This window comes from Dendropsophus ebraccatus, chromosome 2, assembly GCF_027789765.1.
Source record: "Dendropsophus ebraccatus isolate aDenEbr1 chromosome 2, aDenEbr1.pat, whole genome shotgun sequence".
Classification (NCBI taxonomy): domain Eukaryota; kingdom Metazoa; phylum Chordata; class Amphibia; order Anura; family Hylidae; genus Dendropsophus; species Dendropsophus ebraccatus.
This window is the reverse complement of record NC_091455.1, coordinates 14,151,954-14,170,157: the sequence shown is the minus strand read 5'-3', so window position 1 is coordinate 14,170,157 and position 18,204 is coordinate 14,151,954. Positions and strand designations below refer to the sequence as shown.

General features: G+C 40.5%; 1 protein-coding gene across 3 annotated transcripts in view; it reads left to right on the top strand.

Annotated features, from left to right (window-relative positions):
• KHDRBS3 (KH RNA binding domain containing, signal transduction associated 3) overlaps positions 1 to 16,785 on the top strand; it is a 92,178-nt gene extending 75,393 nt beyond the window's left edge. For 2 of the 3 annotated variants that reach the window (XM_069959815.1, XM_069959814.1), the window contains one exon: positions 1,110 to 1,714. In XM_069959815.1, coding sequence (XP_069815916.1) covers positions 1,110 to 1,201 — 92 coding nt within the window. In that variant the 3' untranslated portion in view covers positions 1,202 to 1,714. Of the gene's footprint in view, positions 1 to 1,109; positions 1,715 to 2,667; positions 2,725 to 16,632 lie in introns of those variants that run through there. The other variant, XR_011361806.1, reaches the window with a different exon arrangement.
• Positions 16,786 to 18,204: the final 1,419 nt, after the last annotated feature.

Here is an 18,204-nt window from a genome sequence, read left to right as displayed (position 1 = left end):
GGTTAATACTAAATACAATGTTTTTCAAAAATAGTTTTTTTTTTTTAATTTTTTTTAATGTAAGTACTAGAGATGCTCGAGTCGATCCGAACCCGAACTTTCGGCATTTGATTAGCGGTGGCTGCTGAAGTTGGATAAAGCGCTAAGGCTATGTGGAAAACATGGATATAGTCATTGGCTGTATCCATGTTTTCCAGACAACCTTAGAGCTTTTTCCAATTTTAGCAGCCACCGCTAATCAAATGCCAATCGTTCAGGTTCGGAACGACTCGAACCCGAACTCGGTTCGCTCATCTCTAGTAAGTACCTCTTACCGAGGTGAACCACCAACTGTTTCAAGTGGTCAAGAGGCATGCATTTTTTACACTAAAGCATATGTTTACATCATGCTGATCAGTTGCAGAAAATCCACATAGGATCCTTATCAGCAGAATATGTTGTTTTGATATAAAAATCCCTTAAATGATAAAAATAAACAGTACACCTTTATACTCGTCGTGTTTGGCCATCAATATGAGGCTCTCCTGACTGACCACAGACAGATGATATCGATGGAAATAGGGGTTGGACACGATGGAAATAGGGGTTGGACATGATTGGTAAAGAGGACTGCGGACTAACCTTCTTCTCCTCATAGAAAACACAGGATCACTCAGTTGTGCCTTATATTCCTGTGTATGGGGAGGATGGGGGCCAGATGGCAGTGAAAACTTAGATGAATGATCGTTAGCCCAAATGACCCATCAGAGCATTATATGGTTGTCCATTCAGATGGGTCACCTGGTAACTTGTCAATATACTGTACAGCGGTATCCGTAGCCTAAAGTTTTTTTTTTTTTAATTTACTTTTTTTATGGTGCCAGAAGGTCTCACATTTATCTCTTGAGGAATTTGAGTCAACAAAAGTTGACGCAAAGGTGAACAGGTCTTGGTCCGATCATCTTCATAGGACAACCCCTGTTTACATATAAATTGCACAAAAATGTCAAATCTATTTTACAGATTGCAACACTGAATTTCTTTTACACTTATCCATAAAAATAATATAACATTTCAAAATAAAAATACTGCAATAAAGGATAAAATAGTTGATTTTTTTTTTTCTTTAGGACAAGAAGATTGGGCAAATTCCAGACACAAGGCTGTTTCCACAAGAGCCACAAAAGGAGCCTACAGAGATCAACCATATGCAAGATACTGATTGTACAGTCTGATGTGAATTATGCCCTCTGCTCCAGCCCTGTTTACTGTTCAAAGTAATTTTTTCTATGAACGCTCATTACCTTTTTATTAAAACCGTTCTAAACGTGAATGAATGGATGGACTGAAACTAAACAGATTTTTTTTTTCCAAATTTTTTTTATTTACCATTGAAAGACCAAATGAACAAAACAATTGTAAACCTACCTTGTTATATACAGTAGTCTGTAATTGAAAATAGGTGGTCAAAAGGATGAATTTAACTTTTAACTAGTGTTAAACCGGTTAGATCGACTAAACATGTTAATCCATCCGTTAACATAATCGTAACCTTTTTATTTTAAAGGGTTTTGACAAACTTAAGTTCTATCAGCTTTATTTTAACTTTTTGCTACTTTTTTTTTCTTTTCTCTTGTAAATCTGCATAAATGAAAAGAACAAAAAGGAAAAAAAAAATCACCAATGGAAATAATGTGGTATCTTTTTGTAACGAGTCTTGAAATGTACTGTAGTGTTGAGCAAAGTTTACTGTTGCTTAATACTAATAAACTTTTGAAAGAAAAAAAGGTGTGTGTGAAAAGGTAATTTTCTGCGCTATTTTTTTTGTAAAAAACATAAAAAATAAATAGTGGTAAACAGGGATCGTTCTTTAAAGGGATATCTCTAAAAGGTTCGCACTAAACACTGTACAAGTTGTCTTAAAATTTGGTATAAAATTAAAACGTTACATTGACATCATCGCTTTAGGTTTAAAGGCTGTATAAATGGTATTGATCTGCTTAAGGACCATATTAAAACCGTGCAAACCAAATAATGTCTTTTAAAAATGGTTTTAAATTAGATTTTGAGTTTTCTGGTAAAAAATGTGAAGTTTTCATTTTGTTGAGCATTTTTTCACTAGTGCAACTTTGGAATTTATAAGAATTTTGATTCCTTAATGAGAACTTCGTACCGTGATGGGAGCGTTTAGCACAAAGCTTTTAAAGACTCTCTGACATGACTAAATGAGGTCGCTTTCATCCGTGGCAGAGGATGTGTAACCCTTAAAACGATCTTCATTTGCAAAGGTAAATCAATCCAATAAGATTTTAATATTCATTAATTTCTCTTTAATATAAACAATAAAACAAATCCGGTGCTCTACAAACTAGAAAGTTTCATTTTTGGTGACTTTAAGGCCCCTAAATGACCATTTTAAACTCTTTTTTTAATTATTATTTTTTTTTCTTTTATCTAATTACATAAAAAAGCTTCAGTATTCTCCTTTAAAACAATCTGTAAAATTTCATAACTAGCTGTTTGAAAATTCTTTTGTCCATAAACTTTAGTAATCAACAGAGTTAAAGTTTAACTTCTAAACTGACTGATTCTGTTTTCTGTAATTTTTCCTAAACTCGTTTCTTATGAAAAGTGTTATATATTTTTAATTCTTTTAATACATTTTAATCCATTTATTTTTTTCCCCAGAAGCAGGTACAATATAGAAGAACAGGACTGAAACTAATGGGCCTTTTTAAATTTTAGGTAAGTTTTCTATGTATCGTTGCCTTTTTTTTTTCCTTTTAAAGGAGTTTTGACATCTTTTAACTTGGCCTTGTGTCAATGCCCGAAGTGGTGGGGAGATTGAAAACAGCCAGTCCGTTTGTTTTACTCAAATTGCTTAACTTTTATTAAATGCAGTTGCGTAATCAGGGTGGCACACCAAGCTAAGCTGTTTTGTAACTCCTGGAGTTATGTAAATTGGTGTCACACATGATGCTAAGCTGTTTATGCAACTCCCAAGGAAGTCAGTAGGAGTTAGACAAATTGCACAGACAGCCGACTCTGCTGTTTTTCATCTTCTTGACACCTTTGGCAGCCAAGATCAATCCGGTGAGGGCCAAGAGGCCTAGGCTGCTAGATGGTTAAACTCCTTCAAATCAGGTACTTGCTATCAATTCTTTTGTATCCTTATAGACAGTCATCTATAGACAGTCATCAATTTTGATTATTTTGTACAGTTGTATTGTCTGTTTTTGTTTTTTTGTTTTTTATAAGTTTTCCAAATCCCACTGAAGTTCCTCACCACTTTTCCATGTTTCTAGCCCATTCTATTCTCCTGTTTATTAAATTAGGTGCTATATTTAAGATTGCTCCATCCAGGAAACTACAACTCCCAGCATTCCGTGTGCGTGCATCTAAGGCTACATGCATGGGATCTGTGCCATGGGGAAAGGCACTTCTGGCTCTGTCCCTCCTCCCATTGGAGATGTGGATCATGTGTATCCTATCCCTGCAGTGAGCCAGGTTAGCAATTACAGCCTAACTCAATACAGAAACGGGCGACATGTCCTCCATGTCTCTGTTGGGAGCGAGACGGAATGAAAAATGTGGCGCAGGCCCACATTTCCCACAATTGATTAAATAATCGTTTTGAGCAGAATACCCATTTAAGGTCTCCTCTTCGTACAGTTCCCATATTGCTCAAATTTTAGCCATCTCCTTCAAATGGTAGCCATGTGAACCTGAACCGTAGTACTGGCTAAAGCTTCCTGTAAAATCTGTGGTGGTCTAATTTTTTTTGGCGACTTCTTCCAGGATCTTTTTTTTGGACTGTCCTAGGAAGTTTGGTCAATACAGGTCTGAGCTACAGTTTTTGCCAGTGGTTGGAAATCTCCACTGCGTGGAAGATCATGCAGTGGAGATTTCCAACCACTGGCAAAGATGGATATCCAGCTGATTAGAGATGCGCACAACTTGAGCATGCTGGAGTCCGATCATTCGGCATTTTAATACCATTAGCTGAAGATGTTGGATGCAGCCCTACAATGTCCGAGAAAACATGGATGCTGCCATAGGTGGTATCCGTGTTTTCCAAATTCCACCACCAGGAATTGAATGCCAAACAATCAGACTCGAGTTGCTCTCATTGATTGTATTAATGGTCTTTCTAAATCTCTTTCCAAACTTGTAGAAGTGCGTATGCTTGTCCGAGCTTGATTCTCATTTCCAGTATCAGGGTACTCGATGGTACTCGTTACTCGGATGAGCATCTTGTGATACTCGAGACAATTGCATCTTCCTCTTCCTGCATGTTTGGTGACTTTTTCTCAGCCAGTCATCATGCAGGAGAGGCTTTGGGAGCTCGTAGCATCACGTGGGAACCCTACATGTCGACAGCAGCCAGATTGGCTGGCTAGATCAGATGACCTGGGCATATAGGAATCAGGTCCCGCAGTGCTCGCGTCAGACGCAGGCTGGATGAGTATAAGGAGAGAGCTGCTGTCTGTCAGGGATAGTGTTAGGCAGGGAATTAGTGTGCGGTTAGGCAGGAATCCAACACGAAGAACCCAACAGTCCTTCTAAGGGCTTAAAATTTTTGAAACATATATATTCTTTTGCTACTCTTGGCTGCTGGCTTGGACTTGTAGTGCAGCTGTCAGTAGTCAATTTATCCTGTTTCTTACATTCTCTTGGCTGGCTGGGATCTGTAGTTCAGCTATACCTATCCTCACTGTGCTGAATGATTTTCGTGTTTCCATCTTTTTGGAGGTTTACAGGTTTTCACACAATCTTCCCTGTGCAGAGCTTTGGTCCCCTGCAAAAATGCTCGAGTTTGACTTCAATGGGGCTCGTTACTCAAAACGAGCATCGGGAAATATTTGTCTCGAGTATCGAGCACCCCAGCATTTTAGTACTCATTCATCTCTAATCTATAACCTTTTTTGTGAGGGACTCAAGATTGGTCTTTGTTGTTAAAATATTGGGTATTATCATTTAGAATAGACTCCAAAGATCTAGCAAAATATTTGAGGCGTTCCTCAAAAAAACAGTTGTATCAGTTGAATCTGATATGGTTTCCATAGTCTAATTTTTTACATAAATTTTACCTACTAATACAAAATCAATGACGACAACTTTTTTTTACTGAAATATTATTTCTGAATGTTAAGATAAAAAATAAGTTAACATGAAACAATACTACTGTATCACATACCTACTGTATACCCTAGCAATATTGTCATGTCAGCATCCAACACGGAGAGCTGATGTCTCCGTAGTATGGAGCCATTGGAACTACAGATGCTTCTATACAAGTATATTACTATAGTTTTGTCCACATGCCAAAAAACATATAGTCAAGTCACTCATCCATTCTATATTAAAGCCAATGGCTGTAAATATATTTATGGTTTGTGTACAACTCGCAGAATAAAGTTCCATTTCAGCTATTGACTGCACATCACTTGGGACAAAGAAAATGGCTTTTTATGAATTCAGTGTTGAGCATATATCTCAAAATTTCCCATATGGCCATCTGTCTTCTGCATTATTTTGTTTTACACCAATGATATTTCCATCACATTTTCCAATAAAGCAGCAGAGGTAATACTAACAAAGTTCTCACCCTCATTTATTAAAAGTTATAGCTTAGTACTTGCACAGGTGACTCTATGCTGAAAGCGAAAAAGTTCTGCTTTTAGTTTTTACTTTGGAAAAACATATCTTAAAAGTGGTAGTTTGCAAAAAAAAAAAAAAAAAATAATAATAATAATACTGTAGTATAACTCTTTTAAAGCAACTTGTCCCAGCAAGTGCCAGAGATTTCTAATTTACTTCTACTAAACAAATCTCAAGTCTTCCAGTACTTAGCTGCTGTATGACCTGCAAGAAGTGGTGTATTCTCTCCAGTCTGGGGAGCAGAATATGTTTTTTTATGGGGATTTGTTACTCCTCTGGACAGTTTCTGACATGGACAGAGATGGCAGTAGAGAGAACTGTGTCAGACTGGAGAGAATACACCATTTCCTGCAGTAGACTACAAATCTCTGGCTCTTTCTTGCATCGGTTGATTTTTCTTTTTTTTTTTTTTTTGGGCTGAACTACCCCTTTAAAGGTTTCACCCAGGGAGCAGGAAAGGTCTCTTTTGTTCCCCGGCACTTGGCTTCTCCCTCTGCTCATATCAGCAGTCCTTTATTACCTTTTGGAGATTAGAGAAGGGCACGTTTCAGTAGCTGGATGATGGGTTTCAAGGAGAATTCACATGGTGCTCGCAATATGCTCCCACCCACCTTTTATTTAGGAAGGTGTTCTTCTAAGACTAGCAGAGAATAAAAGTGAGAACTGGGGAGAACTGGGGAGGACAATTGGTAAGTTCTTTTCTGGGGTATTCCAGGCAACAAACATGAAACTTCTAAAATTCAAGGGGGGACAAGGGGTGTTGACAACATCATAAAGAAGTCCTACTTGTCCCGGTAGCTCAGCGTCTCCTGGATCCCGAAGTTCCCTATCCTGCAACATCATGGCTCCACTCAGAAATGCCCACTTAGCCATCAGTTACTGAGGCTGGACACCGTTGCAGTCAAAGATTGCCTGAGCAGGTAGCTTCTGTGGTGATGTGAAGAAGCAGGAAATCGGGAGATTCAGGAGCACGGACGGTGACCAAGAACTGCTGCACTGCAACTAGGACTTCTTTATTTTGTCGTCCCCCCCCAACCCTGACAGCCCTTGAGTTTTCACTGTTGCTCCAAATACCTCTTTTTTTCACTACTTACAACTTGTGTTCTTGAGGTCTATCGGGAAAAGAGCTATGGTGTCAAATTCCCATATAACATAACTCTTAAAGTCCATTCCAGCAAAGTCCTGCATAGGGTATCCTAAATGTCTGATAAACAGCTCCTGTCTCCATAAAGAGAACATAGGTACCCCCAATTGAAGTTGACTGGAATAAACTAGGAAGGGTTTGTTCACATATGTCTTGGGGTGCCAGATGCTACAAGATAAATATGTAGCACTCTGTATTCATTCTGGAAAACTATAGGCTAAATTGGCCTATAGCATTGGACCTTTCCAATCTTGTCAACTCACAGGGTCAATAGAAAAACACTGAATATAGTGCTGGAGGAAAACACTTTCTGGGCAATGTACATACGAGAATCCACCCTACAGAGTTGGGATTCCAGAGACTTTAAATAAAGCAATAATGTAAATGGAGTTACATTGCACATTTTATGCATTGTTTTTATATGCAGCTGATGTAAGTGTCTATACAGTGGGGTGGGCAGTTAATTTTCCCATGGGGCCACATGACAAATTAACATGTTTTTTTTAAAAGGGCCAGACCAGTATACTTAACTTCTGGGGACTGTGGTATGTGGGGATGGCGGTGAGGCGGGAGTGTCCCCCAACCTTTTCCACTGTTCTACAAAAAACTTCATTCATTGACTCACAGGTGACGTCTTCTTTGATCTGAGGCATCAGGTTTTTTCCTCTCTGGTCCAAACCACCAGGGCGATTTTTATTTATTTATTTTATTTTTTGCAGCTACAATTCATCTCTTTAGAACCTGCCAGACAAACATCTCAGTCTCCGCATTTTTCCTTTGACTTCCATCCCTTTTTCCTACTTAATGCCTCCTCCTGTGCCCCCATATGGTATTAATGCTCCCTGCTGTGTTTCCATATAGTAACGCCTCCTGCTTTGCCCCCCATATAATAGTAATGCCTCCTGCTATGCCCCATGTAGTAATAATGCCCCTTGATGTTCCCCCATATACTTGTGTCCCCCATCTGTGCCCCCCATATAGTAATACTGTCCCCTGCTGTGCCCCATATAGTAGTAATACCCCTTGCTGTGTCCCCTACCAGCATACAACAGTGCCTCCTACTTTGCACCCCCACATACTGATAGTGATCCTGCTGTGCTCCCCCACACAGTAATGCCCCCACCAACCCACATTAATAATGGTCCCTGTTGTGTACAGTCCCCACATGCCCCCTGTTGAGAGAGACAGAAATTGAGATACACTATCATAAGTATAGGTCTTTTTTTTCCCTCTGGATAACTCATTTAAAAAAATATGAGGTTGTTCCATCTCTAGAAATCTTCCCTTATACGTAAAATAGAGGATAACAAACTGATCGGTATGGGCTAAATTGTTGGAACAATTTCTGATCAAGAAACTTGTCCCAGAAATTAATGGAGTATTTTGCCATGTACAGTGTGTGTGTCCAGCACACCCTTCGTTTTCTATAGGGTTCCAAGCGTTGCTGAGCTCTGTACTCAACAATGTTCGGAAGCCCCATTAGGAATGAAAGGAGCAGTTCCTGCAAAATGATTGATACACTTCTTTCATTCCAGGGGATATTTTACCTTTTTTCTTGGGATGGGTGGGTGGTGCCAGTAGTTAGACCCCCACTGATCCATTAGTTATCCCCCATCTAGTGGATAATTGATAACGTCTTTAGATGAGGATACCCCTTTAAGCTTTAATTCTAGTATAAAAATATGTTGGCTATAATCCTATTTTTCAGTATTTTATGTATCTTGGTAACAAGGAAGTTCATCCTTTTTATCGCTTCCATCTGTGATGTATTTTTTTGTAAAACAACTCAAAAGTTTAACCAGGGAGAAATAAAACAGTAAGTGACACAGGAACTTTTCCTAATATATACATGTATATATGTTTTCTGGCTTAATTTAATCTTCCAGGCTATGATGTGGTTTAATGAGACCTCATGGAGATACGTCTTGCTTTAGAAGGGTTAGGTTTTTGTGCGCTTTTGATGTAGCATGAAAGTAACCTAGTGTCATACATTTTCAGTGAGCGCCATTGAAGGTGTGCATATATTACCGCAATGTCGAGTAAATTACCTGTGCAAATCCAAGGCCTTTAGCTTCATCCCCGTTCTAGCTCTTTGACTGCAGTTATTTGTAATTGAAGTGTTTAACTAGGTATATGGGTGCAATACCTAAAACCACTAGTCAATACAGAGGTAGGGAAACTGTGCCCCCTTCCAGATGTCCCCCGTAACCTTTTATAGATGTTTATTTTTATAGAATTTCCTATATTTGGATAGTTCAGTGTGTTTTTGTGCATTCGATGTTCATGTCAGATCCCACAGAAAGATCTAGTAATATCTATACACTTGAATATGTTTCTGCTTCTTGGTCATTGAGTATTGCCTTGGTCTTTTGGACCATCGTCTTGGAGAATAATCTGACTACATTTCATTACTTTATACTTGATCAGACATTTTCCATCTAGTACATTGTAGAGTTTACAGTTTCTTTATTTAAATGAGAAGTCCGGCGCGGGGCAAAATGATTTCGGGCTGGGGGAACATAAAAGAGGTCATATTCACCTGTCCCGGCATCCACACGGCGCCACGTATCACTAAGGTAATCAGCTGGCTGTCTTCTTAGATTCCCTCTGGCTATGTCACAACCCAGTTGACAGATGCCCCGCTCAGCCAGTGAGTGACTGACAGGACATCGCTGCAGTCACTGATTGGCTGAGCACATTAAATCCCACCATGCTTGACTTTTCAACTGGGACGTGACATACCCGTGAAATGATGACACCCGGCGGGGTATGGGAGGCCCAGTCATGTGGCACAATGTGTGCACAGGGACAGATAAGCTTAGTGTCTTTTTTCGAGGTACATCAAAATCTGGTATTGATGTACAAAAGGTTTGTACATGGTGCAGGGAGTGCCTACAAGTACATAATGCAGAACTATAAGGACACTTTTATCAGTATGGACAATGTTGAAGGGATATAGTTCTGTATCTTCCTCTAGGCACTACTTTTATTAAAGAAAATGGTACCATACAGAGATCACAAGGCTATACAGGCAGCTACACAATGCAGAACTGTAAAGTCAGCAGAAGAGTCTGCACAGTATATACAAGGACAGAAGTGTATAGACGTAAAATATAGGGACATTGTCTTCTTTAGGTTCCTTACGACTTTGAAAAAGAGCGGCATGCTTCCTGGGGTAGTTTCTCTTGACACTAATGGGATATAGTTTGTCGTCTGTACGTGCTTACATGTCTATTGTGTTGTGTAAAAGACCCAATAGCTTATGGGGTTGGTAGAATGTATGATGTACAGTAGAAGGGAAAATACGGACATGGAGAGAAAGGAGCTGTTGCACCCCACACCTATGGCTGACACTAAAGCCTCTCTGCTAAATTTAAAAACCAGCGCCAGGATTTTGATATATAATTTGATCAAACCATATTGCCTCATGTACCACGTGCAGGTCCCCTGGAGTCCCTACACTAAACCAACACTGTGTTGTTCTGCGGGGTTGGCGGTCGCTGACCAAGTGAAAACAGGGGAGAGGGGCCCCTGAATGGCCCTAAAACCCCCAATGTCACAAAACCAAGCCCACTGCTCCCACACCCCGCAGGCACCACCGGCGGAGAAGACTGCCACGAAGTAACACTAGAGTGAACAAGGTCTAACTACTCACTGAACCAGGGGGGTATAATGGAAGAAATAGGAGGTACTTACCATGTGTGCAAAGGTGGTTCCTGCTTATTGGGGTCACATGGGTCTTACAAAGAGGAGTTATAGCCACTCAAAGGGGAGAAAAGTAAAATATGGACATGGCATGGAGAGCAAGGAGCTGCTGCACCAATGCCTCTCGGTTACATTTAAAAACCAACTCCAGGATGTTGGCATATAATTCGATTTGTTGCTTGGCTGTGCCTGCGGGGTGTGTGTGGGGGGGCCCCAATGGGTTTTGTCCTGTGACATTGGGGTTGCACGGACATTCCCCCCCCCTCCCCTGTTGTAGCTTTCTTTGCGAGGTTGGCGGTTGCTGACCGACAGTGTTGGTTTAGTGTAGTGACTCGTGGGCCAGGGGACCTGCACGTGGTACATGAGGCAATATGGTTTGATTAAATGCAGCCGAGAGGCATTAGTGTCAGCCATAGGTGTCATGTGCAACAGCTCCTTTCTCTCCATGTCTGTACAGTAGAAGGGAGCTGCTGGCACAGGGGATTCTTTGTTGTGTACCCTTAGGGTCCTATTACACGACCCAATCATAAACTGTAAACAAGCATCGATCTGTTAGATTGGTGCTCGTTCACAGATTAATTACACAGGCGGACTATTGGCCAGCAACTTGCTTTTAGTATGAAATAGAATATTTAACTCTCCTTACCACATTCTTTGGTGTCCTGAGGCCTTCCCTGGTGACTGCACCTCTGCCTTCTCTGCTTGCACAGGCTGCCAACTGCTCAGCCAATCACTGGTCACAGCCTGTCTGGACAGTGTTTGGCTGAGTAGCTGATGGTCTGTCTCAGCCTGTGATTTGGCTGAGCGGCTGGAGGCCTGTCAGTGCAGAGAAGGCAGAGCTGCAGACACCGGGTAAGGCCCAAGGACACAAGGGAACATGGTAAGGTGAGTTAATATTTTGTACTACAATCATCAGCTGTCGGCTGTGCATTGATATTACACATATCAATGCGCACCAGAAGCCCAAGGATTTTAGGTCATAACCTAAAGAAAAGATCAGCCGATCGTTTCATCAGCTGATCGTTGTGCCTATTACACGGAGCAATAATCGGCCGAATCGGCTGATTATGGCTCCGTGTAAAAGGGCCCTTACATCCTCTGTATCTGATGAAGACACCGCAACCTTGAAACCCATAATGTTGACAGATCTAAGTAAATTTTAAAATATGGGTGCTTTATGACCAAGCCAGGCTACACAGAATACTACTGTGTGCATGAGGTCCTACCTAAAACACTGATGTGAAGCTGACTTTGTCTCTTGCTTGTGTGTACAGTTTATGGCATGAATGTAACCTATAGCTCCACCGAGATGTACACATGACATCTATGCATTACAGTGGGAAGTGGAAAAAAGTCTGCTCCATCCGTATGGTTAGGGTTTTTTTCTATGATATTCCCTAACATACAGTATGAGTCAGAGAGCATAAAAAGACTATTCTAAAGCTCTTTGGTGCCTTACACAATATCACATTCAATGGAAGAATGAACCCATCTTGTACTCATTCAGTGTCTTATTCATGTATAACAAGTATGGATATGACGTGTGAATACACATACTGGACATCCAGTGGATCGGAAAGGGATTTATCTTATTTCTTGTCCATTTAACACTTTAATTCCTGGATTACTAACCTAGAAGAAACATTGACTTGAAGACATCTTGTGCACAACGGCAGCATGAAACTCTAAAGTCTGTGAAGCCGGGTAAAGCATCAGTAAATGTTAAAGGGGTGAGATTAGCCAGGATGCTCGAGGATTCTTCGGTTGGTAGAGATAAGCAAAAAAAAAAAGTTCTCCCCAGTATTTTGTTGATTGACACCTGATGGGGCCATGTTTACCTTCTATAAGACTGATGGCTGTAACGTTGCTCCGTGTTTTAGCCCCTAGAGTATGTAAACACCAGCCCCCTTAACCCGCTGCGGCCCGGTGCATACATTACTGGTCCACGCTCCAGCATCCTGATGTCCTTCTCAACCAATCGGTGGGTGCTATGGGACAGCGTATTGATTGGCTGAGCAGGACGTCAGGATGCCGGGAGCCCTAGAAGCAAGCAATAGCGTAGACCAGTAATGTATGCAGCGGGCCGCCGCAGGAAGAGGGGGGTCAGCGTTTACATACTCGCATCAGGATAAAAATTCCCCTGTGAGTATGTAACCCTATTCAAACTGGCAGTATGGGTACTGCAGCGGATTTTACTGCAAACTCGCAGCGTGAAATCCGGTGCAATTTAATTATGTATGAACACACCCTAAAGGGTTTTTTGGGGCAATATGTGGTCATCAGTAACTCATTGGCAGGGGGACCAACACCCGACACCTGCAGTGATGAACTGTTCCTGCACTACACAGTAAACAAGGCTGGCATCAGTTGGCTCCATTCACTATGTAGTAGCCAGACCTGGTTACTGCTCCTCAGCTGCTGTTGACTTGAACAGGACCAGTGAACCCAGCCAACTTTTTGCCTGGAAAACCCCATTATTACTGGGTTAACCCCAGGATTTGGTAACTCTCATTGTCAAGACTTTTAGGCCTAAACCAGGCATGGAATTGACACAGAAAGGACCCACTACCAGTTTTGCTGTAAGGATATGTTCACTTACATAAAATCAGTATTTTTTTTTTCCTCTAATAGTGTGTAATATTAAAGTCTATGGCACTAAGGCAATTTGCTCACTCATTTTAAAAAAAAATTAATCCAACAACCATTAAATAAATAGCATACAAATTATTTTCACCAGTTTTTAGGTAAAAACTAACAATTTTAATTTTACAACTCAAAATTATTGGTGGATAGTTAGACAGAAGGTGGTGCAGTTTGAGGAACTATTGGGGAAAAAGAATACCATGTAAGGTGTGTGCTCCGTCTTTGTCCCACCCTGGCCCTGATAATTACCTTTTAATAGGGACAAAAATGTTTTAGCTTTTCTTCTCCCAAGCAATTCCCTTTCCTCCTTTGGCCTTCTCGGAAGTACAACTTTCAGGAGGAGAGAAAAACTAAATGCTTACTGTCGGGGTTAGAAAGTGAAGTCCCGGGAAGCAGTACAATTCAGACCTATTCTGCTCCCTGGATAACCCCTTCCCTTTATAAGTTTCAGCCTTGGTCTTCATTTTGGTCAACTTGGTCATTCAGTCATCATCGTCTCCAAAGTCTCTAAAACCATTACTCTACATGGCTAGAGCCTGTAGTCAACTTTAGTACTGTTAGAGTTTGGGATTCTGTCCCTATATACTGCAGCTGTTAGAATGTATAAGTGATAGGTAAAGTGTGAAACTAAGCTTGACTGACTGTCTTGAATTAAATTGTGGAAGTGTCAAGCCGACTTGCAGAAACCATGACACTTGCCTTCCACCCATCTGCACTGACCTAAGGGAGACTGACTATTGATCATTAACACGTATCTATCCCTGATGATGAAATAAATACCTGTTTGCTACTTGAGTATAAAAGTGACAATATCAAAGTCTTTGGGGGGTAATAAAGTGTTAATGAGACAATAAAACCCACAGCTGTATACCATATGCCCTCAAACTAAAAAAAAATAGGAACGTATAATAGGAATAGCACATTCATCAATGGCAAGTTAGTGATGGTTTCCACTTTGTTAGATATCGGAAGGGATATTAAGAATAGCTGGTACTGTGGTATTAAAGGGGGATTCCGGCCCCTGTGTAACATTAAGTATTATATAGAAACACCGTGAGAAAAATTGATTTGTCAATTGCAGTTTGGTTATGGTTCCTATGTGGGAACGCAAGTACACATTTAGAAACCGAGACAGAATGGTGGTCAGCTTCTGTAAACTTGATAGCCTGGATAACCCCTATAACTGATTTTGGCACTGGCTAAGATGCTATTAAATTCAATACAATGGAATATATCTTAAGATAGGTGGCCTTGCTATCTTCTAATCTTTAATTTATCGTAAAGGTAAAGGGGTTGTCCAGCGAAAATCTTTTTCTTTCAAATCAACCGATATCAGAAAGTTATATAGATTTCATGCAGGAAATGTTTTATTTTCAGACTGACAGCGCTCTCTGCTGCCACCTCTAGCCGAGACAGGAACTCTGTCTCTGTTTCCTTTTGAATCCCCATAGAAAACCTCTCCTGCTCTGGACAGTTCCTGTCTCGGCCAGAGATGTCAGCAGAGAGCACTGTGTCAGGCTAAAAATAATACGACATTTCCTGCAGGACATATAGGAGCTAATAAGTATGGGAAGACTTGAGATTTTTTTTTAATAGAAGTAAATTACAAATCCTATATAAATTTCTGAGACCAGTTGATTTGAAAGAAAAATATTTTCACTAGACAACCCCTTTTAATACCAATGCAACAAAACCCTGCAGGCTTGATCATTCTTGGACCAATCATATATGATTTTTATTTTTTATTTATTTTACTACACTTGACATTCAATAACAATTCATTGCTTACAAACTATCTTCTCTTTGTTCTCTGTGTTGTGGATTACTAACTCCTGGTCAACTGTTTCAAAATGCAAAAGGATGACTGTAGTTTCATCCAACAGGATGACTGACATAAAGTCTATAAAACTCCTGACCTTGTGGTCACTGTTATGTCTCATTCCCCAGGAAGATTGAAATCAGAATGTGCGGTTACTTGTCTTGTATTTTTGCACTTTTTTTGTATAAAGCATAAGCCTGATGGAGTTTTTCAAGGCTTTCATTTTGATAGTCTATCTCCAGGAGCCAACATCAATGCTTGATTGGTGTCAGGTTGACCTCTGGTTTGCAGTAGTAAGTGTGGTGCACCGCTACGTTGTACACACAGGCACAACTACTTGTCTATGCAGGTGACATTGCTGTGGCCACTTTACTATTTTGGTTGATGGTGTCTGCAGAAGATTGAATCCATACCGATCAGACATAGATGGTCTATCCTAAAGCAAGTCATCACTTCAAATTGCTGTCAGACAAATTTCTTGTATAGCCCACAGTTTTCTTAGGTCAAGCGTGTACAGTATGTGTTTGGCAGCAGGTTCTGTTACCTCGTAATAAAAGGTTCAGACATGTTGAGGTCCATCTACAGGTCCCATCTCTCCATCATCTCCACCATGTTATAGGATGTTAGTGGAAATTCTAGAGGCCCTCATAATCATGAGATGTTTACCTGTCCTGCCAAAATTGCTAGTTATGGCCACCATTAATATTACTAGCCATCTAGCTCCTGGAAAACATCGCTACAGATTTTTTTTTTTTAATGAGAATAAAAGGGACACCCATCTTTTAAGAGTGTCGCTACTACTGTATATCTTCTCATACATCCAGGGCCATATTTACAGCAAGGCATCTGTGGTCCAGTGCCTGGGGCAGCACCAGAGAGCAGGGGGAAGGAAGGAAACAACTTAAAAAAAAAAAATCTTGGTCTCCCACCTCCCATTCAGACTTGCTAGTAAATCTGGTGTCTTTTCAAGAGGGGGAGTTTATGGTATGGCAGTGTTACCCAGCCACAGTTTGTTTTAAGCAGTTAAAAACCATTAAAAACACGATTCAGTGATTCTATGTTTATACATGTAGAGAAATGCATGTGGTCGAAACCACACTCCCCAAGAAGAGGTGTCTTCAGGTTTAGTGCCTAGGGCAGCAGCAGTGGTTAATACTGTCCTGCATACATCATACATGAATGCTCAGCCTAGTGTATACATTGGGAGTAGGGATGGTCCGAACCTGCTGAGGTACGAACCCGAACTCTCGGCAATGATTCCCGCTGTCTGCCCACTCCGTGGAGAGGGTGGATACAGCGGGAGGACTGCCTGGAATACTGGGATACAGCCTATTGCTATGGCTGTATCCCAGTTTTCCTCCCGCTGTATCCGGCCGCTGCATGGAGCGGCCAGACAGCGGGAATCTGATTCATACGAACCCGAACCTCGGCAGGTTCGGACCATCCTTAATTGGGAGTTTCAACAGTTGTTGAAAGAGTGTGACCACCTATAGTTTGCAAGTCCTGTTGAAATTGGAGAGTTTGGGCATCTTGACACTCAACATCAAGAACGTTTTGCTTTTTCTGATTTGTACGTATTGTCTAGGAGCAAAGGCAGAAATATACTTAATTTTAGTTTATAATCTTTTGTCTACTTTGGGTCTCTATAGTAATATTCTACCAATGTGTTTTTATCTTTCAGATCTTCTCATTCTGCATACTGCTCAGATGGTTACAGAACTGCTCAGTATTCACCAACGTGCCTACACAGACTACATTGCTTGGGAACGATGCCTCATTATTATTTTCTTTCCTGTAGAAAAGATTTTCACAGTAAATTATCAATGATAAAAGTCTACAAGTGGTTTGTGTTCTAAAAACCAATAAATTTCTTCTTTTCTATGTTTCCTTTTGGAAACGGAACCCCTGCGTCTATTGGTCGATTATTATAGTTCATGTAAAATGTGTCCATGCTTACCTTTCCCTTAGATAAGTTAGACTTTAACCACAATATCCCGACTTGTTGTTAATGCATTGAAAAAGCCTCATGTCTTCTCTCACACAATGCTTACATTTAGTGACAGTTTTTCACAGCAACTTAGTCATGATGTACTGTGAATCTCACAACACAGGTCACAAAATATAAGAGGAAAGTGGACACATCTGTATATGCCAATTCAAAACCTGGTCTCCAATGAGTTTTCTGGTATTTGGAGACCATCCAACTTATTCCTTTTAAGTATCTCAGTAATACAGTGTGAAAGTGTGAATTGGGACATGTATAGCGATTTTTAGAATGTTCTTGTGCGTATGTGCATTTTGCATTACTGTATCAGAAATAGCTCAGTTGAAAACATGCCAAGACCTAGTGTAAAAAGTAAAAACCAAAGGAGTAAAGTTACACTTCAATACATATTTGCTCTTTTTTTATGATATCTTTGTTTTCGCCAAAGTATTAGTGCAGCCTCATGCAGTTTATTTCTGGGCACCAGTTCACAAAAGAAATGTCCTTTTGTTACATAGAACAGCAACAACATTGATCAGGAGCAGCAAGGATCTTAGTTATGGACAAAGATTGAAAGAATTACAAGTCTTGAGAAGAAACACTGAAGGCGGTGTGTGAACCCAAACTTTCAGCAATGGATTACCGGTGGCTAAAGAGGTCTGATGCAGCCCTAAGGGGACATACTATGGCTGTATCCATGTTTTCCAGGACTCTCGCTAAGGCTGCATCCAACTTTTTCAGCCTCCTTTAATGAAATGCAGACAAATTGGAATGTGCTCGAAGTTTGCTCATCTCTATTAACGTCCATTACAAAAAGTATCGTACAAGCTGTCAACAAAAAGTTGTGCTGGAAGAATGAATAATATGTTGACAGGAAAGGAATCTTTACTTTAAAAGCAATGAATTCTTAAAATAGAAACCTCTAGGAGTTAGTCACAGCAATTATAGGTGATGACTTGAGAGACTTTGGGGGAAGTTTATCAAGACTAGAGTATTATATCCTCATCTTAATAAATCAGGCAGTGAAACAGATGCCCGTCCTTCTAGCTACTGTATGTTTAACACCACAAAGGTAGAGCCAAATGTGGTATAATGACATTGCAGGGTATGTTCACACTGAGGAATCCAGATTGATTACGCCGCTCACCCCCCCCGCTCACGACCACAAACCTCTGCCCGTGCCATAGACTCCCTTCTATATTCAGGCAGATTCTGCCGTCCATCCAAAGAAAAAACAGGTTAATTTTTTTTTACGGATGCAGGAATCCG